At 37.5% G+C, this 27,111-nt stretch overlaps 1 protein-coding gene across 8 annotated transcripts in view; it reads right to left on the minus strand.

The window, feature by feature from the left end:
* The window catches only part of LOC138171839 (E3 ubiquitin-protein ligase NEDD4-like), a 507,053-nt gene that overhangs the window by 209,897 nt on the left and 270,045 nt on the right, over positions 1-27,111 (minus strand). For 4 of the 8 annotated variants that reach the window (XM_069101437.1, XM_069101446.1, XM_069101443.1 and 1 more), the window contains one exon: positions 26,190-26,243. In XM_069101437.1, the coding sequence (XP_068957538.1) occupies positions 26,190-26,243 (54 nt within the window). Of the gene's footprint in view, positions 1-20,499; positions 21,938-26,189; positions 26,244-27,111 lie in introns of those variants that run through there. The other 4 variants (XM_069101422.1, XM_069101414.1, XM_069101432.1 and 1 more) reach the window with 2 other exon arrangements.

The following is a 27,111-nucleotide window of genomic DNA, read 5'->3' on the forward strand; positions in this document are numbered from 1 at the left end:
CCTTCCTTCCTTCCTTCCTTCCTTCCTTCCTTCCTTCCTTCCTTCCTTCCTTCCTTCCCTTTCCTTTCAGCTTACAACATTCAGTTCCACCGTCTTTTGTGTTCCAATTTTTCTCCCCCCTTCTTCTCCTCCCCCTCTCCCCACCTATGGCGGCACATCATGTGATAGAGACCCTACAAATACATTCACATTAAACATTAGTCAAGTTGTAAAGAAGGATTATAACCAATGGAATGAATAATGAGAAAGAAGAAACAAAACAAAAGGGAAAGCAAGTAGTTTAGAAAAGCCACATTTCTGATACATATATAATGCCTAAATTAGCTGCTTTTGTAGAACTCACTTTTATTTCTTCATCCAAAATGGGAGATACAAAGATGATCACAATATGATTTTACCCTCCAATATTAAGATGGAGTTTTTGTGTGTGCATAGAGCTGTGTTTACACTTACATACACAAAAATGACCAACATGTGCGTAAGAGAAGTTAGAAATGAAATACTAAGAGAATTCAAGGAATAAAGAAAATACAAGATTAAGATCTAGAAATGGATGAGACCTTAGAGGCCATCTAGTCTAGCCCCCTCATTTTAGAGATGGAATCAAAAAGGAGCCAATTCAGAGGCAGTCAGGTGGTACAGTGAGTAAGAGCACCGGCCCCAGAGTTGGGATAACCTGGGATCAAATCCAGGCTCAGATACTTAGCACCACATCCAGAAATAACAGGCCGTGTAACCTTGAACAAGTTACTTAACCCCAATTGCTAAAAAAAAAAAAAAAAAAAAAAAAAAGGAGCCAATTCTAACAGTCGAGATAAGAGCTAATGAGGACCTGGATACGGGCATGATGAAAACAACAACATATTTTCTTCTGTCATTTCTAGAATATTTAAAAATAAAAATAAGATGGCTGATTCTATTGCAAAAGGCAGAAAGAGCTAGTTATCTCCATTATTTCATCTTATTTTAGACAAAGAGGACAAAGGAAGACTGTTTTAAGTTTTAGTCAGTGATTGTAAATCCACTCAAAAATTTTAAAAACCAGAATAATACTATTCAATAAAGTATGACTGGTATAGATGAATATTCAACAGAAAGGAGGGTAGAAATCAGTGCACCTGTATAATTAAAAGAAATCTAGGATACATAAAAGTTCATTTCACTAATTAAGAGAATTTAGAATATTAAAAACAGAAATTTCATCTGACACCTAAATGGACTATTCTTGCTTTTCTCATTCTTGCCAATGGAGGTTCTGTATAAAGACAAACACACTAATACACTGTTGGGGAAACTTTGAATCAACACAATCCTTTTGGAAAACAATGAGGAATTATGCAAGTCACTAAACACTGACCCAACAATCACACTAGGATTTTAATTAGATACAATTATATAATTTGACCAAGAAGGTCAAAGACAGAATTAGGGGTTCCAACCATTCCATGATATTATTCACAGCATTTTCCAATTGCTTTGAAATGAGGTGGGTATCAATCAATTGGGAAATGAATGAACAAACTTCTATAGATGAAAGTAAGGGAATATTATTATGAGATTGAAAATTTTCCCATAGCTAGATGTAGCTTTTACATAGAACATTAATAGGTTTACAGAGCACTTTACACATGTTATCCTATTTGATAACAACACTGTTGGGTAGGTGCTATTATTGCCCACTGATACAGAAACTGACCCCAAGAAAGTGATTTGCCCAGAATCACACAGCTAGGTATCCAAGGTAAGTAAATGTCAGCTCTTGGTGACCCTAAATACAGCACTCTGTCTAGTGCCAACAAACATGAAGGATTCAGATAAACAAGGAAAGGTTTTCAAGAACTGATGCATAACAAAGTAAGCACTGTGTGACCTTGGGCAAGTCACTTAACTTCAATTGCCCTCCAAAAAGCAAATGAATGAATGAATGAATAAATAAATAAATAACAAAGTAAGCAGAACCAGTGACTACAATAATGTAAGTGAAAGCACCACTACAGTAGAGGAAGGCAGATCAAGCGTAATGTCTCTTGGGCATCACAAACTCACCATGTCCAGAACAAAATTTACTACAGTTATTCCTATCACATCACCACTTTACACATTGTGGTTTCAATGTAAGAAATTAAATGGGAATTTGGGAAGAGTTTTGTGAAAGCTGCAGCTGATCCAGACAAAGTTTAGAAATTCAGAAATGCATAAAATATAAATATAGTATTATACATACCTCATAAAAGGAAAAGAAAAAAGTTTAGACTTTTTCTGTAGTATGAAGATAGGGCCAAAAGATTTTATGCAGATTTCCCAGATCATGAGGGCACTGTACTCCTAGCCCCTGAGATGTGGAAGGGATGACTGGATCTTTCCCTTCAAACTCACTGCTCTTCCAAATGTCCTTATAATGTCAGGGGCATTACCCTTCTTCCAGTCAGTGGGTGTTATTGTGAACTCGTCACTCCCCCTGCTCAGTCACTAACTCTTGTTATATATCCCCTATCTCCCCTCATATAGTCACCATCCTAGTTCATGTCCTGAGAACTTCCAACCTCAATACTGTAGTAACATTCCAATTAGTTTCTCTGTCAAACTTTTACTTCCTAATTATCATTCCAACCACAGTGCAGGCAAGCCTCAAAAGCACAAGTTTAGGGGCAGCCAGGTAGCACAGTGAGTAAGAGCACTGGCCCCGGAGTTGGGATGACCTGGGGATCGAATGTGGGCTCAGACACTTAGCACCACACCCAGAAATAACTGGCCGTGTAACCTTGAGCAAGTTACTTAACCACAACTGCTTTAAAAAAAAAAAGCACAAGTTCATTATCTTCAATGCGCTGTCCTTAGCTAAGACATGGGAATGCCTTGACTATACATGTGCATACACACAGAATATCAAGATAAAAAAATGAAGTAGGGACCTCTACTACTAGACATGATTAAAATAAGGCAGTGAAAACACTAAGTATGACAAAATAATGCTATCAATAGTCAAGTGGAAAATACAATTATGTGATCATGTATCTACTATATGCAGGACATCATGTGTGCTAAATGTACTATAAAAGCAATATCCAACATTATTTCAAATGTACTTTTATGTATTTCAAATGGACATTTACTCATATTGGACAATTACCACACATAGGAGTAAAGTCTTCTTTGTAGAGCTACATAAAGATTCAAAGGCTTGGGTTCATGTTAGCCTTCTAGTCATGACCTAGCAAAGTTCTAAATTAGGAAAGAAAGGAATTCATGTCAACCAAGAAAAATCGCGAACAAGGGATCATCTTTCCTTTTCAGGATTAAATAGCTAATTCATTAGAAAAATACAAAAAAAAAAAAAACTTTCCCCAAACACAAGCTTTTATTAGAGGGTAGAAAAGTGTCCTAAGGAAAGTAGGTATGAGAGAGAGAGAGAGAGAAAGACAGAGAGACACAGAGACACAGAGACAGAGACAGAGAGACAGAGACAGAGAGACAGAGACAGAGACAGAGACAGAGACAGAGACAGAGAGAGAGAGACAGAGACAGAGACAGAGACAGAGAGAGAGACAGAGAGAGACCGAGATAGAGAGACAGAGACAGAGAGACAGAGATAGAGGGACAGAGAGAGACAGAGACAGAGAGAGACAGAGAGAGACACAGAGAGAGACAGAGAGACTGTGTGTGTGTACCTGCACATGTAGGAAAGAAAGACAATGAAGAATTTACTTTTCACATTACTATAAAAATACTGTGACCAATTTGGGGAAACCACCCTTAGAGATAAGGTGCACCTTAGAAAAGGCTACAAAAGAAGACAGACAAAACAAAGCTGACCTGAAACATAAATGAAAATCAGCCACAAAAACTACAGTTGTTCAGTCCAAGGAAAAAGGATAAAAAAAAGGGCCGATAGAGTTTTGACTAAAGAATAAGGTTATTGCATGGGTAATGGACACTTGCTCAACTTGACCAAAAGAAAAAATCAAAACCAGAAGATTTCTTAAATCACTGCAAAGATTAAGTTAAATCTAGGAACATTTGAAAGTGAGATTTGGTTGTGAAATTCTAGGGCCTTGTCCATTACAGATAGTTTTTTTTAATTGTTCAGGAAGTGTTTACAGACAAAAATTAGAAGCAAACTTTTGAACAAAGATGTTAGATTTTGTCTCTTTTGGGGGTGCAGCCAAGATGGCAGAGTGAAAGCAGGGATTCACCTGAGCTCTTCGACAGACTTCTTCAAATACTTCTGAAAAGTGAATCCGATATAAAAAAAGTCAATCTAAACAAATTGTAGAGCAGCAGAATCCTCAAAGAGACAGGGTGTAGCAGATTTCCAGCCCAAGACAACCTTGAGGGTCAACAGGAAGGATCTATTGCACTGAGCTGGGCTACACCAGTGCAGACCTGATCACAGTGAGGCGAGAAGACCCCTGTAGGCTGAACTGCTGGCAGCAGTGGAGAATCGCAGACCTCTCGGTGCAGGAGGGGGTCTGCTGCAGCTGACTGCCAGGGAGGAAAGGTCCTTCATGGAGACTGTGGTGGCAGCAGCAGCTACTCCTGGGGCTATCAGCCCACAGACTGAATGTTTGAAAGTCACCTAATTAAATTTCTGGGAGCCAAGATGGCAGAGTAAACAGTAAGCTCTCACTCTCCCTTGACCTTGAAAAACCCAGAGAATATTGCCCCAAGAAAAATCCTGGAATAGTGGAGCAAGCAGAAAGTCAGGGTAGGACAGTCTTTTAACTCTAGCTTGGGAGGCTGGGGATTAACAGGAAAACTCCCTCTTGCTGTGCCTGAAGGGGACCAGTGCAGCACAGGAGGTGTCTCAGCAGGCCAGCAGCAGGCCCCACCTTAGCAGAACAGCAGAAGATCCTGAGGCCCAGGGTGGAGGAACAGGCAAGAGCCAATACCAGGTACAAACCGCCTCCAGCTCAGTCCCAGGTAAAATACCAGACCACTGCAACACACAACTGCAAGCACCTGCAGTCCCAGCACAGGAAAACTGTAACCAGGCCCCTAGCCCCCAGCACAAGAAGTGTGGGGCAGTGTCCCCCAGGGCCCAGAAGCAGAGATAAAATTTAAAAGAAAAAAAAAGGCAAACAACATGAGCAACAAGAATAAAAAAAACCAGTGACCACAGAGAAATATCTCGGCGACAGGGAAGATCAGAACACAAATTCAAGAGAGGACAACATGGTCAATATACCCACATCTGAAACCTCAAAGGGGATTATGAACTGGTCTCAAGCCCAAAAAGCCTTCCTGGAAGACTTCAAGAAAGATTTTAGAAATCAAATAAGAGAGGTAGAAGAAACATTTAAAAATACACTTGACAAAATGGGAGGGGGAGTACACTGAAGAAAATAATGCCTGAAAAAGTACAATTGGGGGGTGGCTAGGTGGCACAGTGAATAGAGCACTGGCCCTGGAGGCAGGAGGACCTGAGTTCAAATCTGGCCTCAGACACTTAACACTTACTACCCATATGACCATGGGCAAGTCACTTAGCCCCAATTGCCCTGCCTTCTCCCCTCCAAAAAAAAAAAAAAAAAGAAAAAAGTACAATTGGTCATATGGAAAAGAAGGTACAAAAGTTCATTGAAGAAAATAATTGTGCATATGGAAGCTAATGTCTCTATGAGACATCAAGAATCAGTCAAACAAAACTGAAAGAATGAAAAAAATAGGAGAAAACATGAAATAACTGCTGGTATTTTAAAATAAACAAATAACCTGGAAAATAGATTCAGGAGAGAGAACTGAAGAATTATTGGTCTACCTGATAATCATGAGTAAAAATAACAAGCCTGGGTACCATCTTTCAAGATATCATCAAAGAAAACTGCCATAAGGTCTGAGAGCAGGAGGGTGAAATAGCCATAAAAAGAATCCACCAATCACCTCCTGAAAGAAATCCCAAACTGAAAATACCAAGGAATATTGTAGTCAAATTCCAGAATTATCAGATTAAGGAGAAAATACTGCAAGCAGTCAGAAATAAAACAATTCAAATATAGTGGAACCACAGTCAGGATCATGCAGGACCTTGCAGCTTCTACATTAAAAGATCAGAGGGCCTAGAATATGATATTCCATAGGACAAAGAGGCTTGGATTACAAGGAAGGATCAACTACTCAGTGAAATTGAGTATGATCTTTCAGGGGAGGAGATGGGCATTGAATGAAATAGGGGACGTCCAGACTTTCTTGATGAAAAGGCCAGAGCTCAGTGGAAAATTTGATCTTCAAATACAGGACTCAAGAGAGGCATAAAAAGGTAAATGGGGAAAAAAAGAAAGGAAAAAAAAGACATGTTATTCAATAAGAGCAAACTGTGTACATCCCTATATGGGAGAATGATACTTGTAAATCTTGAGAATTGTTTATTTACTATACCATTTAAAAGAGATATACACAGACAGAGGGTGTGGGTATAAATGAACTGATATGATGATAAAAACCTAATTAAGGCATGCAAAGGGATTGTAATGGGAGAAGAGGAAAGGAAGAGGCAGAAAAGAGTAAATTAAATCACATGAAGTGGCACAAAAACATATTATAGTAGAGGGAAAGAAGGGAGCGAGATGAGCATTACTCAAACTTTACTCTCTTCAAATTTGATTCAAGGAGGAAATAACACACTCAGTTAAATATAGAAATCTAACTTGCCCTACATGCAGTAGGAGGGGAAAGTGGAAAGAAAAGGGAGGGGGGCTAACAGAAGGGAGGGGGGCTGATAGAAGGGAGGGAAGATTGAGGGAGGTGGTGGTCAAAAGCAAAATTCTTTTAAGGAGGGGAAGGGAGAAGGGAGAAATAGCATAAATGGAGGGAGGGGGATGGGATAGAGAGAAAGATACAGATAGTAATCATAACTGTGAATGTGAATGGGATGAACTCTTCCATAAAATGGAAATGGACAGGAGAATGGATTAAAAATCATAATCCTACAATATGTTGTTTACAATAAACACATTTGAAACAGGGGGATACACACAGGGTAAAGGTAAAAGGTTGGAGTAGAATATATTATGCTTCAGCTGAAGTAAAAAAAAATAACAGGGTTAGCAATCCTGATCTCAGACAAAGCAAAAACAAAAATAGATCTAATCAAAAGAGATAAGGAAGGGAAACTATAGCCTGCTAAAAGGCACCATAGACAATGAAGTAATATCATTACTAAACATATAGGCACCAAGTGGTATAGCATTCAAATTCTTAGAGGAGAAGTTAAGGGATTTATGGGAAGAAACAGACAGCAAAACTACACTAGTGGGGGACCTCAACCTCCCACTCTCTGAACTTGATAAATCTAACCTCAAAATAGACAAGAAAGAAGTTAAGGAGGTGAAGAGAATTTTAGAAAAGGTAGGTATGACAGACCTCTGGAGAAAACTGAACAGGGATAGAAAGGAATATACCTTTTTCTCAGCAGTACTTGGCACATACACAAAAACTGACCATGGACAAAAGCATAAAAACCTCACGATCTGGTGCAGAAAGGCAGAAATATTAAACACATCCTTTTCAGATCATGATGCAATAAAATTTTTATGTAACAGAGGGCCATGGAAAGATAGACTAAAAACTAATTGGAAACTAAATAATCTAATCCTAATGAATGAGTGGGCCAAAGAACAAATCGTAGAAACAACCAGTAACTTCATTCAAGAGAATGACAATAATGAAACAACATACCAAAAATTATGGGATGCAGCAAAAGTGGTTCTTAGGGGAAGTTTTATATTTCTGAGTGTTTACATGAATAAAATAGATAAGAGGAAATCAATGTATTGGGCATGCAACTAAAAAAGCTAGAAAAAGAACAAATTAATAATCTCCAATTAAATACCAAATTAGAAATTCTGAAAACCACAGGAGAGATTAATAAAATTGAAATTAATAAAACTGTTGAATAAATAAAACTAAGAGCTGGTTTTGTGAAAACAACAACAATAAATTATAGATAACCCTTTGGTTAATTTGATTTAAAAAAAAAAGAGAAATAAGACCAAATTACCAATATCAAAACTAAAAGGGTGAACTCACCTCCAATGAAGAGGAAATTAAAACAATAATTAGGAATTATTTTCCCAATTGTATGCCCATAAATGTGACAATCTTAGTGAAATGGATGAATATTTACAAAAATATAAATTGCCCAGATTAACAGAAAAGGAAGTAAAATACTTAAAAACCCCATTTCAGAAAAAGAAATTGAACAAGCCATCAATGAACTCCCTGGGGAAAAATATCTCCAGGACCAGATGGATTTACAAGTGAATTCTATCAAACATTTAAAGAACAATTAATTCTAATACCATATAAACTATTTCGGAAAATTGGTGGAGGAGTCCTACCAGATTCTTTTTATGATACAAATATGGTACTGATACTTGAACCAAGAAGAGCCAAAACAGAGAAAATTATAGATTAATTTCCCTAATGAATATAGATGCAAAAATCTTAAATAAAATATCAGCAAGCATTATATATGATGGGGATAAGCTAGATACATTTCTAATATGATTGGGGGTGAAACAAGGATGTCCATTATCACCACTGCTATTCAATATGGTATTAGAAACACATTAGCTTTAGCAATAAGAGAAGAAAAAGAAATTGAAGGAATTAGAATAGGCAAAGAAGAAACTAAGTTATCACACTTTGCAGATGATATAATGATATACTTAGAGAATCCTAGAGAATCAAGTAAAAAACTACTTAAAATGATAAGCAACTTTAACAAAGTTGCAGAATATGAAATAAACTCGCATAAATCATTGGCATTTCTATATATTACTAACAAAACCCAACAGCAAGATATAGAAAGAGAAATTCCATTTAAAGTTACCGTAGACACTGAAATATTTGGGAGTCTACCTGCCAACCCAAACCCAGGGACTAAACAAACATAATTATAAAACACTTTTCAAACAAATAAAGTCATATCTAATAGAAAAACATCAGTTGCTCATGGGTAGGCTAAACTAATATAATAAAAATGACAATTCTACCTAAATTAATTTACTTATTCAGTGCCATACCAATCAAACTACCAACAAATTATTTTGTAGAGATTGAAAAAAATATCAAAATTCATCTGGAAGAACAAAAGGTCCAAAATATCAAGGGAATTAATGAAAATAAATGCTAGGGAAGATGGCCTAGGCATACCAGATCTAAAATTGTATTATGAAGCAGCAATCATCAAAACCACTTGGTACTGGCTAAGAAATGGGAGGGGTAGATCAGTGGAATAGGTTAGGTACAAAAGACAAGGTAGTCAATGCTTATAGCAATCTACTGTTTGATAAACCCAAAGACTCCAGTTTCTGGGATAAAAACTCACTACTTTACAGAAACTTTACTGGGAATAGGCCAACATCTGATACCATATGCAAAATAAAATCAAATTGGGTACATGATTTAAATATAAAGACTGATACCATAAACAAGTTAGGAGAGCAAGGAACAATTTATCTGTCAGATTTATAGAGAACGGAGGAATTTACGACCAAACAAGAGATAGAGAACATTAGGAAATACAAAATGGATAATTTTGATTACATTAAATTGAAAATTTTTGGCACAAACAAAGCCAATGCAATCAAGAAGGAAGAAAAAAGAAAACCAAGAAAGAATTTTTACAACTAGTATCTCTGAAAAAGAATTCACTTCTAAAATATACAGAGAACTTTGTCAAATTTGTAAGAATACAAGTCATTCCCCAATTGATAAATGGTCAAAGGATACGAACAGTCACTTTTCAGAGGAAGTAATTAAAACACTCTATAGTCAAATGAAAAATGTCTTAAATCACCATTGATTGGAGAGATGCAAATCAAGACAACTTTGAGGTACCATGTAATGCCTATCAGATTGGCTAACATGACAAAACAGGAAAATGATAAATGTTGGAGATGTGGGAAAGTTGGAACACTAATTCATTGTTGGTGGAGCTGTGAGCTGATGCAACCATTTTGCAGAGCAATTTGGAACGATGCCCAAAGGGCTATAAAAATTGGCCTACCCTTTGATCCAGTAATACCGTGTCTAGGGCTGTATCCCAAAGAAATCATAAAAATGGGAAAAGGACACATATGTACAAAAATATTTATAGCAGTTCTCTTTGTGGTGGCCAAGAACTGAAAATTGGGGGATGCCCATCAACTGGGGAATGGCTGAACAAGTTGTGGTATATGAATGTAATAGAATACCATTATGCTATAAGAAATGATGAACAGGTAGACTTCAGAGAACCTGGAAAGACTTACATGAATTGACGATGAGTAAAGTGAGCAGAACCAGGACAACATTGTACACAGTTACAAGCACAGTCCAATGACTGATTTTGACTCAGCCCTTCTCAAGCGCTGGAGGCTTTCTCAAGGACCTAAAACATTTTCAAAGGACTCAGGATGGAAAATGCCATCTACATCCAGAGAAAGAACTATGGAGTCTGAATGCAGAGCAAACTATTTTCTTTTTCTTTATTTTGCTTTGTTTTTTTCTTTTTCATGGTTTCTCCAACTCATTCTAATTCTTCTATACAAAATGACTGGTGTGAAAATGCTTAGTAGGAACGTATATGTAAAGCCTCCATCAGATAGCAGGACATTTTAGGGAGGGAGGGGAGAAAGAAGGGGAGGGGAGAAAATTTAAAATTGATGGAAGCAAATGTTGAAAACTAAAAATGAATAAATTAAAATTAAAAAAAAAGATCCTACATTTTATAGAACAGGATAATTTCAAGTAATGAAGGTGTACTTTGAATGAAGTTTGGCAAAAGGAGTTATTATTTCAGAAACCATCTGTCCCAATTTTTGGTTCAGAAAATATTGTCACTGTCACTGTATTTAATGAAAAATAAATAGGGAGGAGACTTAAATGTAACAGAAACACCTTGAGGAGAGTGACTTTTTTTTTTACATTTTTGTCTTTTTATTGTCAGTATGTAGCCCATGCTGGGAACTTGAACTGCTTTAAATGAAATGAAAGAGCAGCATTCTCATTCATTTAAAGGAATGGCTGAATGTTGGTTCAGATCCTGGAGCCAAAGAGCTGAGCTTGGTAAGAGCCTGGTAAGTCCCTTCTGGGTCCACTTCTAGGACTTTGTGAATTTAGGACCTCTACTAATAAGAAGTGATAATTATAAGTAAAATTCGATGCAACTAGAGGGAAAAGAGAGGCTCTTGATTTTTGGGGGGTGGCAGCTATGGCACTGTTTATTACAAATTTCTGGTAAAGGAAAATGACACTGCAGATGTTTTACATTTCAACTTTGAGAATGAGAATACAATATATATTACACGAAGGGCCATGACATCAGAACACCTGAGAAATTCAGTGCACAGCTGATTATCATCTGATAGCTTTTTAAAACTGAAAACTCTACACCTTTCTCTCTGAAAATTCATTTTTTAAAAAAATAGTCAAGACTACTGCACTGTCATTTCATGAACAGAGCAAGGGACCAGTACAGATAACTGACATCTCATTCATTTCACAGACCATCCTTCTCTCTCTGTCATTTATTTATATTACTTCTACCTCAGACCACCAAATTCAAATTTGGAACTTCCCTTCCCCTCCCTAGGAGGGAGGAAAGTGGTCAAAACTTTCTCACATATTAATTCAGGCATAGAAATAGCTGTTATAAAACTTTCTGATCTTCCCACATCTAAGAATTTTGAATGTGGTGTTCGGTGGCATAAGCCAAAGCAGGCAGAACAAAAACAATTAAAAATTTCATAAAGAGGAATTTAATATAGCACATACAGTTATTTACCTGATCTATTTTGTTTCTGCCATTTCCTTCTCCAACTCGTTTTACAGTTGAGGCAGTTACCTCAGTAAGTTGAGACTTACCCAAGGTCACATAGCTATTGAATGTCTGAGGCCAAATTCAGGAAGAGGAGTCTTCCTGAATCCAGGTCCAGCCCTCTATCCACTGCACCGCCTAGCTGTCCCAGCTCTTTATAAACACGACAAAAATGATGACTTACGGAATATGCCGTAATGTATCCCATCCTTGTTCCTGTAGCCACAGTATGTTATTACCCCACTTCCTTTCTTTGGAAGAGGAAGACGAAAGCACTAAGCATATTTATTACAAAAGTGAAACAAGCTATTGAGAACTAACTGCAAACTTATTAACTGCTGAGATTTTTATTAAAAGTGTATAAAAATCATCTTATGCCAAAGCTTAATATACAACCATAATGTGCTTAACTGCACAGAATTGTACTACCAAAAACACATTTACATTTACATATACAACATACTCATACAATTCACTCTGGTACCAAGGGAAGACCTTCTTCCATAATAAAAATGACAACTGTTACCAGCAAGCATGCCTCATCAAAAATGGTCCAAAGCATTTACCCCTGGGGTTTGGTTTAATCAGCTGCTTTCAAGTTCCAGAATGGAAAGTGTTCCCCAAAACAGACATCAACATAACCTGACAATAGCAATACTCACAATTCAATGGCCTGCATGAAATTTCCTGTTTCAAAAATAAAATTATCTTCCTGTAATTCTCTGTTATAGAAGTCAAATTTTGATGATGGCAAATGAATAAATTAATTACATTTAAAAAAAAAAGATCTAGTAAGCTAAAAAAAAAAAAAATCCAGACAGCTGAAAGATTGGACGTAGTGGGGCAGCTAGGTGGCATGGTGAATAGAGCACCAACCCTAGAGTCAAGAGGACCTGAGTTCAAATCCGGCCTCAGACACTTAACACTTACTAGCTGTGTTACCTTGGGCAAGTCACTTAACCCCAATGGCCCTGTCTTCCCTGCTCCAAAAAGCAAAAAAAAAAGAAGAAAGAAAGAAATGGAATCATATCAGAACCAACAAATTCACTCTCACAAACAAGAATTCTTTTTTAAAAATAGACCAATGTCCATGTCACTGTCAGCCCAACTGCCACAGTATTTGGACAATCACTGATGTCTCCTTGAGTTCTATCAAAACATTCTCAATTGTATATCCAAAAAAGTAATTAAAAAACAATTACAATAGTTTATCTAAATCCTATAGAAATTATTTACACAAAAACTCTCACATAAATAATGAATAAGCAAGATTATTCACAATAATCATTTCTTCCTACATAACAAACTGTTGGCAGAGATGCAGTGTACTTATCAAAAAGTAATGAATCCTTCTCACTTATCTTAGAAGACAATTTCCACTGAAAACGTTTCACCCTCTAATTTACAGCAATCAAACTTTTTCTTATCTTCAAAGGCAAAGACAAGAGATACTAAAGCAGAGAGAATTGTTTTACTTTAAAACTGAAGCAAAGCAAAAACAAATGTCTTGAATTGCTATCTTAATTCATTATAGATCAACAAACTCTTATGCTAATAATTCTTGGCAAGTAGTATTTGATTTCGTTTAGTAATATTACTACTGATAAAATATCATTAATAACAGATGAAAGGAACAATAACAGTAACAGACAATAGTATGTGGTGGTTTGCCTTGGAGTCAGGAAGACCAGGATTCATGTTCTGTTTCTAGCACATACTATTTCTATAAAAAAGCAAATTAGAATCTCTCAGTACACCAAGAAAATGAGACTATAAATTGCAGATATGCAACTCATCTTCAGCAGTAGAGGAAGTACCCTACATGGATGAAATCTGTTTTAAACATCCCTCCCAAGTTAAGCTCATGACCTTTAATCTGTTCACTATGCTACTAACTGAAGCTTTGACTGCCACTATCTCTCTCATCCTCCTCTCCCCTCAAATTGGAGGGATGGAGAGTAGAGTACCAAACTCCTCCCAATGTCTTACTTTACAGAAGGTAGAAACTGATCTTTTTGGCTCACTCCACTTTCCATGTGATGCTCTGTCTGGTTTCAGCTTCACAGAACAAGATCCCTCCATGTGGGGAATTCCCTAGTGTCCCCTGCCCCATTCATCTATTTTTCTGCCTCCTTCTGTGCTATCTCCCCTCATTAGATTAAAAGCCCTTTGAGGGTAGTGACTGTCTTTTTATTAACTCTCTCCCCAGCACTTAGCAGATTGCCTGGAACATCACAGGAGCTTAATAAATTCTGATTGGATTAGAGACCAAAACTTAGAAAATAATTATTCTTGTTTTTGTTATTAATAACAATCATGATAATACTACCAAGAGTGATGATAATAATAGCAACTTTATGGATCACAAAGTATTTTACATAAAATATCTCATCTAATCCTTACTACTTGGTATAATTTTCTCCATTTTTATAGGGGCTCAGAAATTGGGAAAATGTTAGTACTTTCAAGAAAAGTAGAATATCTAGTGGAGGGGCTGTATTTGGCAGCAGCTGTAGAGTGGCAAAACAGGTATTTGTCCTAATGGCAGCAAGCATTTCCCACCTTCCTTCCTCACTTGACTTTGCTTCTGACTTTCTGCGCTTTACTACCATGCCTAAACTGTATTTCATCCTGGAATTCCCAGAAGTACCTGGGGCCTCCTCATTAGCAGGCTGCTTTCCTTCACACTTAAAGAGGAACAAAATAAAATCAGTATGTAGGGGTCAAGGAAAAGTGTGTCTGACTGGGGCTGATCAGACAAATGCAAACTCAGAAGGTTCTATTAAACTTTGGACACAAATAGTCCACATGACCATTTGGAGTGGAGATGTCTCTAAATTTGTGCATCTCATGTTTCCTTTGCTCTTTTGTTCCAAACTCCTCCTGATGCAACAGTCACCCACCCCTGCATCCTTCTCACCTCAGAATAAATATATCCTCCATTATTCTGGACCCTTTTTCTACCACAGCAGAGTTCCTCCCAGGGCCCCCATTTTGGAGAGGCCCCTAGGCTAACCAACCTTCGTTCTCCTCCTGGCTCCCCACCCTCCTTCCTAGCTCCCTTGTGGATATTATCCTCCCTCAAGAGCTTCTTGAAAAAAGGGTCTTCCAAATTACATGAACTGATGCTAAGGGAAGAGAGCCAAACCAGGAGAACATATTGCATAGTAACAGCAACAGTGAGCAATGACTAACCTTGATAGACTTAGCTCTTCTCAGCAATGCAAGGATCTAAGACAACTCCAAAAGACTCCCAATGGAAAATGCTATCCACACACAGAAAAAGAACTATGGAGTCTGAATGCAGACCAAAGCGTGCTATCTGCTCTCTCTTTTTTTGTTCTTGTTTTGTTTTCTTGTGGTTTCTCCCATTGGTTCTAATTCTTCTTTACAACATGACTAATGTGGAAATATATTTAATATGAATGTGTATGAAGAGCCTATATCAGATTGCAGGGCATCTTGGGGAGGGAGAAGGGGGAAGAGGGGGAGAAAATTTACAACTCAAAATTTTAAGGAAGTGAATGGTGAAAACTAAAAATAAATAAACTTTTAAAAAAGAAAAGAAAAAAGTGTCTTTGTTTTCATTTATATTTGAATCCCCAGAACATAGAACAGTGCCTGACACAGAATAAGCACTTAATGAATAGCTGATACCTTGTCTTGTTTTAGAGTCAATGGGCAGCAAGCAAAGCTTTCTGATCAGGGGAAAGACTGAGTATTACAAATATCTCCTTGGAAGTGGTGTGGAAGATACATTAGAGAGGGGAGAAACTTAAAGTAGATCAAACAATTAGGAAACTATTGTTAACAGTTAAGCAGGAATGCTGTAGGAAATTATTTTTATATACATATATATATACATATAAATAAAATGATGGATACAGAGCATCATCAAAAGATCTACATGAACTGATGCAGAGTGAAGTAAGCAGACAAGGAAACAATATACACAGTAATTACAACAGTGCAGATGGAAAGAAAGAGATCAACAATGAATATAATTATAAAGATTGAAGAGGATTTAAATGAAAAGAAATGAGAGGATATCCCCACCCACTCCTTTGAGGAGGTGGGAGATCCACAGGTGTTACATATTGCACAAGTTTCCTGACTTTTTAAATGCAAAGATGAGTTATGCTTATTTTTTCCTTTTACATTTCTTTCTTTCTTTTTGTTTTTAAAAAGTACTTTTTGGGGGCAGCTAGTAGATAGATCACTGGCCCTTGAATCAGTAAGACTTGAGTTCCAATCCAGTTTAAGACACATGCTAGCTGTGTAATGTATCCTGGGCAAGTCTCTTTACCCTGATTACCTCAAAAAAAAAACAGTACTTTTTTTATTATAAAGGATGAACTTCTGGGAGGGGGAGAAAAGGAAAAGGGGTATAATTATGAAGATGTAAAAAAACAAACAAACCCCAAAACAGAAGACATCAATAAAAACTTATTTAAAGCAACAATTAAGGCAAGAGATACTGAAGGTTTGAATTAGGGTGGTAACTGTGTTCAGGAAAAAGGGAGATGAACTTTGGGGGAGGAAGAATTGACAAGAAATTTACTGACTGGACACATAGGGCTAGTGAAAGAGAGAATGACTGAGGCTATGAACCTGAGTGTCATGAACTGAAATAAGTGTAAGGATGAGAGAAGGGTTGTGGGGGAAAATAATGAGTGTGGCAGCTTTGGACATATCATACTTGTGACTTATATAGGGTTAAAGTAGAACTGAATTGCAGTGACATGAAAGCACCATTCCACCTAGAAGTTGGGCAATGAAAAGAGAGATAGACAAAAGTTTAAGAGCTGGAAGAATAGAGCATGTTTTCACACATGAAAGCAGTCAACAAGAACTATGTTATTGGATTTATAATAAAAATTAGAATACAAATCTACAAGAGAGGTACAAAATAGCACTGGCCCTGGAGTCAGGAGGACCTGAGTTGAAATCTGGCCTCAGACACAACACAAAAACTAGCCGTGACCTTGGGCAAGTCACGTAACCCCAATTGCCCTCCCCCCCAAAAAAAGATAAGTACAAAATATTATGTGAGACACTAAGAAGGGAACTTTATTCTAGTTGGGGAAAAAGTGGGGAAGATTTAGAAAAGGATTCATAGGAAGTGCTAGAGATATTGGAAGTTAAAAGACAGGAATAATTCTAACACATAATGCTGTGGTAAAAGGGTACTGAATCTGAGAATGGGGAATACAGCATTAAAAAAAAAAAGTGATGAGAAATTTAGAAAGGTAATAAAAACCAAGGAAATGTGAATAGCTCAGTTTGACATTTACAGATTAGGCAAGAAACATTAGATAAGGCTGGACTTGACTGAATGGCCGATTTTTATAGTCCTTTCAAATCTTACATATTGAGCTCTTTGAGGGTTTTAAGAACCAGCATCCTATTTGACACCCTTTGATGCAACTCTGCAAATGCTTAGTATTATGCAATATACACAGTAGGCCCTTAAGTATTTGCTACTGCTCCTGTTATGTAAATATTAGGTAGATTCTTATATACCGGGTTTTTTAAAGGACAGGAAGAAGAATGAGTGGTCATATGTAAATGAAATTATGTATCCCTGACAAAGTACTATCAGTGTAAAATATAACAAATTTTGAAAACGCTAAGCTCAATTATGTGAAATGTAAACAAACTTTCCTTTCCCCTTGGATAAGTCAAACTAATATGCAGATTCCCAAAGACTAGTTAAGTGAAAGAAGCCAATGGCTATTGATAAAACCTTCATCTCCTTCTCAGGTTACAGGGCTAATGAGACAGTATAATCACTAGAAACAACTGAGTGGAGAGTAACTCAGTTAAGTTTAGTATAAGATGATTATGTCGTAGTTCCTTACACAAATATATGTTAACTTTGTGTCCCCAGAAATATAACTGCAAACAAAGATTGTCTTAACCAGGTTATTTTATTAAGCAAATGTTAATTCTTCACTAAAACTAGCACTATTGGGGGGGAAGGGGTTACAGTATATTTGCTCCAAGATTTTTGGAATAGCACGTAAGTACACACATATCTTCTTACGTGTCTATATGTAGATATATGTGTGTGTATAAGCATAGATGTCCCTATCTACATACCTGTACTAACACATATACACATACATGCCTATACATATGTGTGTATGTATCATTCCCAAATTAAGAAAAAAAGTTTCCAGACATTCTTCATGGAATAAATTTGGCCCTGTATTCGTCTCATTTTTAGTTAATATTTCATGAAACCTCATAATGAAATGCATTCTTGGATTGAAAAAAAAAAACTCCTCAGTAAAACAGAAGATATTTGAAAGATCACAAGAGTTTGATGGCAGTAGGTCTGCAGATGCCCATATGAATGCTTCCCCTCAAGATAAATAAGGCTGTGGCAGCTGCTGCCTGCACTCTAAGTCTGGGCTCACATCAAACACATGTAATGCAGTAGAAAGGAGAGAGGAGAACCTGCTTCTAAAGTAAAGAGAAATTTAAAAATAAAAGGGTTGAAATTCTTTGGGTTGTTCCTTCCAAAAACCAACTCTTATTCACATGATAAGCTATGTTTCTGTCAAAGAAAATGGCCATGGACCTCAATAGAGGCTCATTGAATTAACTGTCCAAGATATCCAGAGAATGCTTTTTTTTTTGACTCTCCATTCTCCTGCATGTTTCTGATTTTAAAATTTTGAAGAGATAATTTTATACTAAAATAGATTGAGTCAGAAACACTTAAATTAGAAACCTATTTATATAATTTTTAAAAAATACTTAAATGCTTTTGTGCCCAGCAGTCAAACTATAAAACTAGCTAATATTTTGGTGGTACAAATTGGATGCCAGGAATATGCTAATGATCAAAACTGTCCCTTTTAGGAAACAAGTTGTCAAAATAAGGTTATAGATATTAAAGAAAAATTCTCATGATAGGAGTGACCCTAGTGAAGCAGTGCACTGAAGACGACCGTTGAAGTCAATGAAGGCTTTGAACTCACACTGACACATTCATATCTGAGGGGAAATACTTCTAAAATTATCAGCAGCTTCCTAACCCTTTTCTGTGTGCTTATTCTGCTACTTTATGACAGATAGCATTAGGCTAAAGCAATGATGAAGCACACAGCTGTTCACCCAAAAGGGGTTAAAGATATTAAAAAAAGGAAGGGAGTGGGGTGGATTGAGAGAGAAAAGGGCAAAGATGGGGAGTTGAACTGAGTCATTCAGGAGACAGCATTTGCTGCACCCTTGAAAAAGTGGCACAGTGAGTTAGTAGCAGAGCTGGGATATAAAACAGACTAACAATTATTTGTGTAGCTGATACAACAAATCATCACAATTCTCACACAAAATAGAAAGGAAGCATCACCTGTAGAGCAAAGCAGCGCAAACCATGTATGTATGCACACATGCATGTATGTATATTTTATATACACATACATATATATGTGTGCATATGTATATGTATATATATATATTTACCATCAGAAATGTGAGTTTTTTAATAAGGTAAGGATGCTACATGCTGCTGAAAGACATAATAATAATGCAAAAGACAGGGAATGAATTCTTTGAGAAAGCACTTAAATCTAGTGGTTATAAACAAAATAAATCAATGTGATTAAAGTTTCCCTATCACTTGCTCAGCGAGATAGAAAGTATGAGAGCTACAGAGTCATCATATGGCCTGGGTGAAGTAAGCAGCTGTCTTTCTGTGCTACATTTCACTGAAAGGGAGAGCCTAGCAGAACAGGAACACACACAAGCAGCCAGGGCCAGAGTCTGTGTGAGTGAGTCTGTTTTCACAGCTGGAGATAGGGCACTTACTATTCTATATACAGCATCATTGAGCCTGGAGTCTCAAGTGGGCAGTGTTAAATTGCACTGTAATGCAACCTGAGAATTAATGATTCCCCATAAAAGTTTTACCCATGCTTGGTCCATAAAATTGTTTCACTTCAAAAATAAGTAACATACCACATGTACTCATTACTATTCATATGGAGTATACTTCTTAAGCAATCAAAGCAAACAAACAAAAGTATCTGAACCAGACCAACTGCTAACACAACAGAAAAGAACTTTGGGACATATACTAATGCAAACGTTTTAATTAGTTAAGAGAAACTACATCATTATTTCCCTATTTCCTAACACTTTAAAGCATAGATTATTTTTTACAAAAAGGCCCAACACAGGATGAAGCTGAAAATAGGTTCTCATGCATTTTCCAACATTTGCATGTGACCTTTGGCTAGATTTGATTTTTAGTTTTAGTCTACTTTTTTTTGAGGGGGGGTTGGAATTGCTTTTGAATTGCATTGAAAAAGAAAGGCCATTGTATTTCACCAAAATAAGAATATGGACATATTTGCTTCAAACACAAAGTCAGCTAAGGGCTTCTGAAGACTTATAAGAAACAAAACTTTCTAACTGGTAAGTATTTTCTTGCGAAAGATCAGTCAGTCTTATAACATTATAATTCCAACCAAATGCTGGGCCCACAGATACATAACAAGAGTGTAAGAGCAACATGACAAGGTTAGAAATTGGGAGTAACCTGGTTTTTGGAGCAGGAAAACTTGAAATGCTGCAGAAGAAAGCTTCTTTTAGTTGTAATGCTAAAAAAAAAAAGCACTCCCAGTTTGGACCCATTTTTTTTGTCTAATGTTCAGAAAGGAACATGACACATTTGATGGCTAACTTACCAGAGTGTTTGCTGCGGTAGAAGCAGGTATGTCTGAACTACTCTCCTCAAGAGTCTGGTGAGGTTCTTCATGACCACGAGTGACAAGAATTCTGAAGTGTTGTTGTCGGGAGTTCTGATCTTGCCTGATCTTAAAAGTGCAGCCCTTATTCTGAGGGATCCTTTCTACTGAGTTACTCCTGTGTATTTCAGGACAATTCCTGCCATTGTTAGGAGGCTCTGAATTCACTCTGTCTTCCATTGGGCTGACTCGTTCAGGTCGAGGTTGGACTGGATAGGAGGTACTCCTCTCTAGCCTTATTCTTGGATACCTGACCAACCTGTCCCCCTTTGTTCCAGTAAATCCAAAATTGTAATCACCCCCAGGGCTAGGAGTGCTTGCTTGGGGCTGCTGCAACTGGAAAACAAAACACCTTTTCCCAGAACTAGCAGATACATCTGGCACATGTTGCAAAGACCAGCGCCTGGGCTCAGCAGCAGAAGCGTTGTCCTGAAGCTCTGATCCAAAGGGCAAGAGTCTAACCTGACGCATATCTGCACTTGAAGCACGATGCTGAATTCTTACTCCAGTTATGTTTGAGCCTGAAGAATTTTCATTGCCTTCCACAGCCTGGGCAATGCAGGGGACATCATCACCTTGGTTATCTGAAGGAACGGTACAAAACACTCTGTGACTGCAAGTATTATTAGCTCCATTGACCTGTTGTCCTAACTCATTGAGCAACCTTGGTGGAGAATTACTGGGGGATTCTCTTTCTGAGGTTTCTTGGGAGCTGCTTTGGGATGAAGAAGCTCTACTTACTGGTGCAGCAAAATTCTCTCTAAGGTCTGAAAATTTACAGGGAAGGTCCTCATCAAGAGACTCCGGTGCCCCGCACTCATCAGTGCGTCCGTTCACAGCTTTGCGCTGCAGGGAGATCTGCACAGATGAGCTCCTGGTTGGACGGGCATCAATGTTATTCAGCAGCTGAGGGATAAACATGGATGTGCTTCGTTTGAGGGATCCCACTTCTTGTAGGCTACCGCCACCATACTCTGCTCCATTTTGAGAGAATGGGTGAGGACTGTTTCTCCTTGGCAAAGTGTGGAATGCCATAAAAAAGTCGTCTTCTCTCTCTCGATCTAGAATCTCTGATTCAGGGGCTGTGTTGCTTCGACCAGAGCCAAAATGAAACCGCAGCCGATGGGCCATGGTTTAACAGGAGGGCAGGAAGGGAGAGGGAGACAACAACACAATTCAGGCACTGCCAGAAGTTAAAAATCAAAGACACAAACTCCAAGAAAAATTGTCCCATCTGCCAAACTGTTAGCTCTGCACCAACGATAGCGACAGATAGCAGAAATAAGCCAAGTGGCAAGCTGCATTCCAGGCATGATTGGATAAGAGGAATCGGAGCTTCTGCACACTGGGACAGAGGGTAGGATGGTTAGAGCCACATGACCTTGTTCTCCCTCTCCAATGCCAGCTTCTGGACTTGGGTTGTTTTTTTTTTCCTCCCTCTCCCTCTCCCTCTCTTTTAAACAGTAAGAGCCTGAAACAGCACCTTCCCAGCTGCTCTTTTTCCATCAGAAAGGCATTGCCCCAGCGGGTGAGCTCTCACAGCTGACTAGGGCAGCAAACACTCTCAGCGCTACTATTAATCTAAATCACATCATATTCACAGGGAACTTCTGAACTAAGCAACACGAACGCACACACTTTTATACACACAAACACACGCACAGCACACTCTCCCAAACGAATAAAAAGTGCCTTCCATTAGAAAAGCCCACATCTTCCCACATCCCCACCACCTCCTCAGAAAGACCAACTTAGAAAGAAGAAATACGTCTCAGCTTTTTCCCAAGCAGCAGATTTTGTTTGTTTGTTAGTTTGTTTGTTTTGCCGGGTTATTTATGACATCATCAGACTACCATGGTGGAATGCAAACTAATAAAAACATACTATAAATATAATTACACACTACCCAGAAGTAGCTCCCTTTAATGCTAAATAATTAGACTATGATCTACAAGTAAGAAAATATCTGTGTGGGGGATGGGGTGGGAGACAATTTAAAACACTGCTTGTAGTTAATACTATGAATCTTGCCACTATACTGAAACTTTCTCCTTAACAGCTACCAAGAAGAAAAGAAGGTTACAAAGAAGAATTCTCACCCAAGGAAAGAAAAAGAGCAATAAAAAATGCAGCTTGAGAAAATATTGCCCCTCGTACGTGCCAGGTAGGAAAAGACTGAAGAAAACCAAAAAAAGGTTGGTATATATGCAGATTCATATTAATTTCATACAGACACCATATAGAGGTAACGTTGCCCTAAATTAGTGCAATTTGGATGCCCATATTGGATATTCTTGGGCTTGTTAAGAGCCAAAATGTTTCACAAAGTAGAAGAGTTTTAAAATTCGTAGAAAGTCATCAGTTTTGTTAACTCTGAACAACACTTTTAAAAAGAATCTTTTATGATTGTATTTCATATAAATTCTTGCTCACAAACCAGAAATAGCAATTATTTAACCATATAGTTGACCCGGGGTAAGAGAGGAATACGACCCAAATAAAAAGGCCTAGATTAGTTTCTATTAAAATCCCAAAGTATAGTTTTGAGGACAGATCTGGAATCATGGTTATTGGATGAGGGGGCTGGGATGGGGATGGGGAGGGGTTCAACACCATGTTTAGACATCTAAATCTGTTTTCTAGCAGTATGTTTTCAAATGCCAAGATGACCAATTATGAAAGAAATGGAATCTGGCTTGTTCAACATTCAAACTGCCAAGCACCAGCACAATCCCATATTGTCTTTAACAGGCTTCTGCGCCAACAAGAAAGAACACAGCTATTCGTCACACAGTAACAGTGCTGCAGACAGCTTGGTGCAAACCCAGGTGTTAGTATTATTCAACATGATTTTCAGAAAAAGCATTCTTTCTAAAGCAGTGCCCTGGCAAAGATGTTTTATGAATTTCAGACCCTTCTAACAAGGAATGTTGGAGGGGTAAGAGACAGAACACAAGAAAATCTTAAAGGTAGCATAGTTAAATAAAGAAATAAGGGAAATCCTTTTATTTTCACAGTGAATTTTTCTGGACTAGAAACAGTATGTTAAATGCAAAATTAATTCCAACCAAAAAATATTCTTTATTTCCTTTCTAGGTATTACATCTCATTTCGTTATCAAGATCTAGTTTACTTGAGTTGGCTCTGCCTTATCTTAAGGCACGATTTAATACTGTCTCTTCCATCTAATTTTTCCTGCCTATGTGCAAATTAAGTATAGAAAACAGCAACCCCCTCCCATCTATTTCTATCTGTGGATAAGCTTATGTGCGTAACAGAATTTAGATCATTGACAATAAAAATGATAGCATTATTTATATACTATATGACTACATATAACGTTTTTATGGTTTTCCTAGTTTACAGTTTTTTGGGGGGTAAAACTCTACATTTACCAACAGTGGACCCATATAATTTTTTATTTAAAAGCTCCTGAGAGGCTTGAGGAAGTCTAACTTGTCTTAGATGGTTTCTAGAATAACATCAATCACTTAAGAAGACAGAATAAACATTATGTGATTGCCGTAATGCCAGTGAAGGTGCATACCAATTTATAGCATAGTCAAGGAATTCTACACAAGACCTAGAAGGCTTCGGTTTAAGTACTGCCTCCGTCTTTGGCTAAAAAGCAGTGTGACCTGGGACAAGTCCCTTCACCAACTCAGTGGTCACCAACTCTATTTCCTCATTTGTAAAACAGGGGAGGGGAATGGGTAGGTAGAAGATTACTTGTATCTGGATTGATCTGTAAAGGTATATTCTGGTTTAAAAAAGATAAGACAGTATGAAACAAATGGAATCTACATTTTGGGGACAATGAGTGCAGGAAGAGGGGGAGACAACAGTAGCGGTGGTAGTAAGAAGAGAAGGAAAAGTAATCAGCAGCAGTAATAGTAGTTGTAGTAGTAGTAGCAGTAGCAGCAGTTGCAATGGCAGCAGCAACATTTTATAGTGTTTTAAGGTTTACCAAATGTTTTATGAATATTATCTCATTTTATCCTTATGACATCCCTGGGAAGGGGGTGTTGTTATTATCCTGAGTTTATAGATAAGGAAGGTGAAGCAGAGAGAGGTTAGGACATCAGGGGTGAAGAACCTGGGTCCTCGAGGCCACATGTGTCCCTCCATGTCCTCAAGTACAGCCCTTTGACTGAATCCAAACTTCACAGCAGAAATCCCCTTAATAAAAGGATTTGTCCTGTAAAACTTGGAATCAGTCAATAGGTCAAATCCAAGGACCCAGAAGACCACATGCGGCCTTGAGGCTGCAGGTTTCCCACCCCTGGTTAGGTTTTTTACCCAAGGTCACACAGCTGGTAAGAATCTATGGCTGGATTTGAACCCTGGTAAACTGATATTTCTGGTATGTGACTGTGAGGACTGCCATAGATGGTATACTTATAATAATGGGATTTTTCCCCCCTTTTAATAAAGGGTATGTTTAGCTCTATAATGTATTCTTCCCCATTTAAGCAAAATGAACAAACAAAATCTTAAATTGTAAATCTGGCCCTCTTTTTGCATTTTTTTTTCTGTTATCTGTAGGCTATTTTAACTAAGCATTCCAGATAAAAGTTTTCCCTCTATACTTTAAAGGAGACAACTAATCATTTTTTGGGGGTAGATAAGAGTACCAGGCCTGCTGTTAGGAAAGACTCATCTTCTTGAGTTCAAATCAGGCCTCAGACACTTATTAGCTGTGTGACCCTGAACAAGTCACTTAACCCTATTTATTTTAGTTTGTAAAATGAGCTGGAGAAGGAAATGGTGAACCACTCCAGTATCCCAAGAAAACCCCAAATGGAGTCACAAAGAGTTGGACAGGGCTAAAAAACCTCTAAACAACAACAAAAAACTTTTTAAAAAACGGTCATGAATTTTTTTTTCTCTCATAGGACAATCCATTCCTTTTTTCAAGTTGTTAGCTATATCTTGAACTACTCTGCATAAAAAAAAGCCATGTGGACAAGTACACTTTGGAATTCCACAAAGTTACTTTATGTATAATGAGTAATTCTTAACCAATTATATCACCATTCTGTATACCAAACATCACCACATAAAGAGTCTATATTAACATTAATGGGTTTTATCTCTATTTACTGGGAGAAAAAAAAACACATTAATAGTTAAACTTCCTCCTACATCATTACCACATAATTAGCACAAATATAGGTGAGGAATTTTCAAATATCTGGGTAGTACTATATAAATTGCTCTGACCCATGCCATACACATATTAATATGAGTGCAGATGGCTAGACAAAAAGACGTTGAAAGTTGCATACACTGAGATTCAGAGTGTTCTAGGTCAAAGTCTTTTCTCTGCATATACTATCTGTGTGATCCACAGACAAGCCACTTAATCATTTCAGTAAGCCAAACAATTATTTAAGAGTTTAAATTACAGATGAATTGACCCTCTGCATTGGTGGATAAAGTTGCTATGTCAGGCAGCTTCATACAATGATAAAAATCAGAGGTCCAGAACCAAAAACAAAGAATTCTAAATACATATACATATATACACACTATTCAAATTTGGTATATCACCAAAAAAAGGATGCAATTTTCACATTAAGATATTGTTTGGGGAGAGGGATGGTGGAGAGTTGAAAGTTGAAACTTACCAATCTGTTTTCATCAAATACTTCAAACAGGAGTCTATGATTGGATGGATTTACCTACAAGAAACACAAATGTCACCTTCAGTGACTCAAAAATGAAAGAATCCAAAACAACAACAAAATATCCAAAAGATAAAAGAAAAGCAAACAAAAGCAAAGGTAAACTGGGGATGCGTCTAACCATACTGGTCTGATATCAGCAGTGCCTACAACGGCAGGAATCTAAAACAAATTTTTAATTTTCTGGCTGCTACAGCCTTTTAGTTACAACACTGAAACAAATCAGAAGAAAAAAATTACTATATATCTTTTTCTGAGAAATAATTTTAAGTGCTTTGAAATTTAATTTTTATCTAAGGAATTTCCTAAGACTATAGTACTGTCTTTCCACAAAAACTTGAAGCCTAAGGAGTTTTCTCCTAGGCAGGTCAGAGACAAATGCTCTACAAAGACATGAGAGAAGTTCCCACAGCTATGTAATATCTAGGTTAATGGGGAGGCGAAGGGGAAAAGCAATTATTAACTACTACACACGATCTGCCAGGCACTGTGTTAAGCACTGTATAGATAACTCATTTGGTCCTTGTGACAACTTTGTGAGGTGATTACTCTTGTTATTGTCATTTTACAGTTGAGGAAACTGAAGCAGATAGAGGTTAAGTGACTTGCCCAGGGTCACAAAGCTAGCGAATGTCTGAAGTTGGAATGGCATTCAGGCCTTCCCAGTCCTAGGCCCATTGTTCAATGCACTGTGCCACCTAAATTGTTTAATGGTCTTTCTTTGCCTCTGACCTCAAGCTTCGTCACTCTTTCTTCCTCATGTTCATCACCATTCCCTCACTCCTAATCACTCGACAAGCATTTGTTAAATACCTACTATGAACTAAATACTTTCAATGGCACATAGCATGGAATGTTTTCTGAA

The sequence above is a fragment of the Petaurus breviceps genome, unplaced genomic scaffold (genome assembly GCF_028583685.1).
Source record: "Petaurus breviceps papuanus isolate PSGF00001 unplaced genomic scaffold, PetGlider_PUasm1.0 128, whole genome shotgun sequence".
NCBI classification, from domain to species: domain Eukaryota; kingdom Metazoa; phylum Chordata; class Mammalia; order Diprotodontia; family Petauridae; genus Petaurus; species Petaurus breviceps.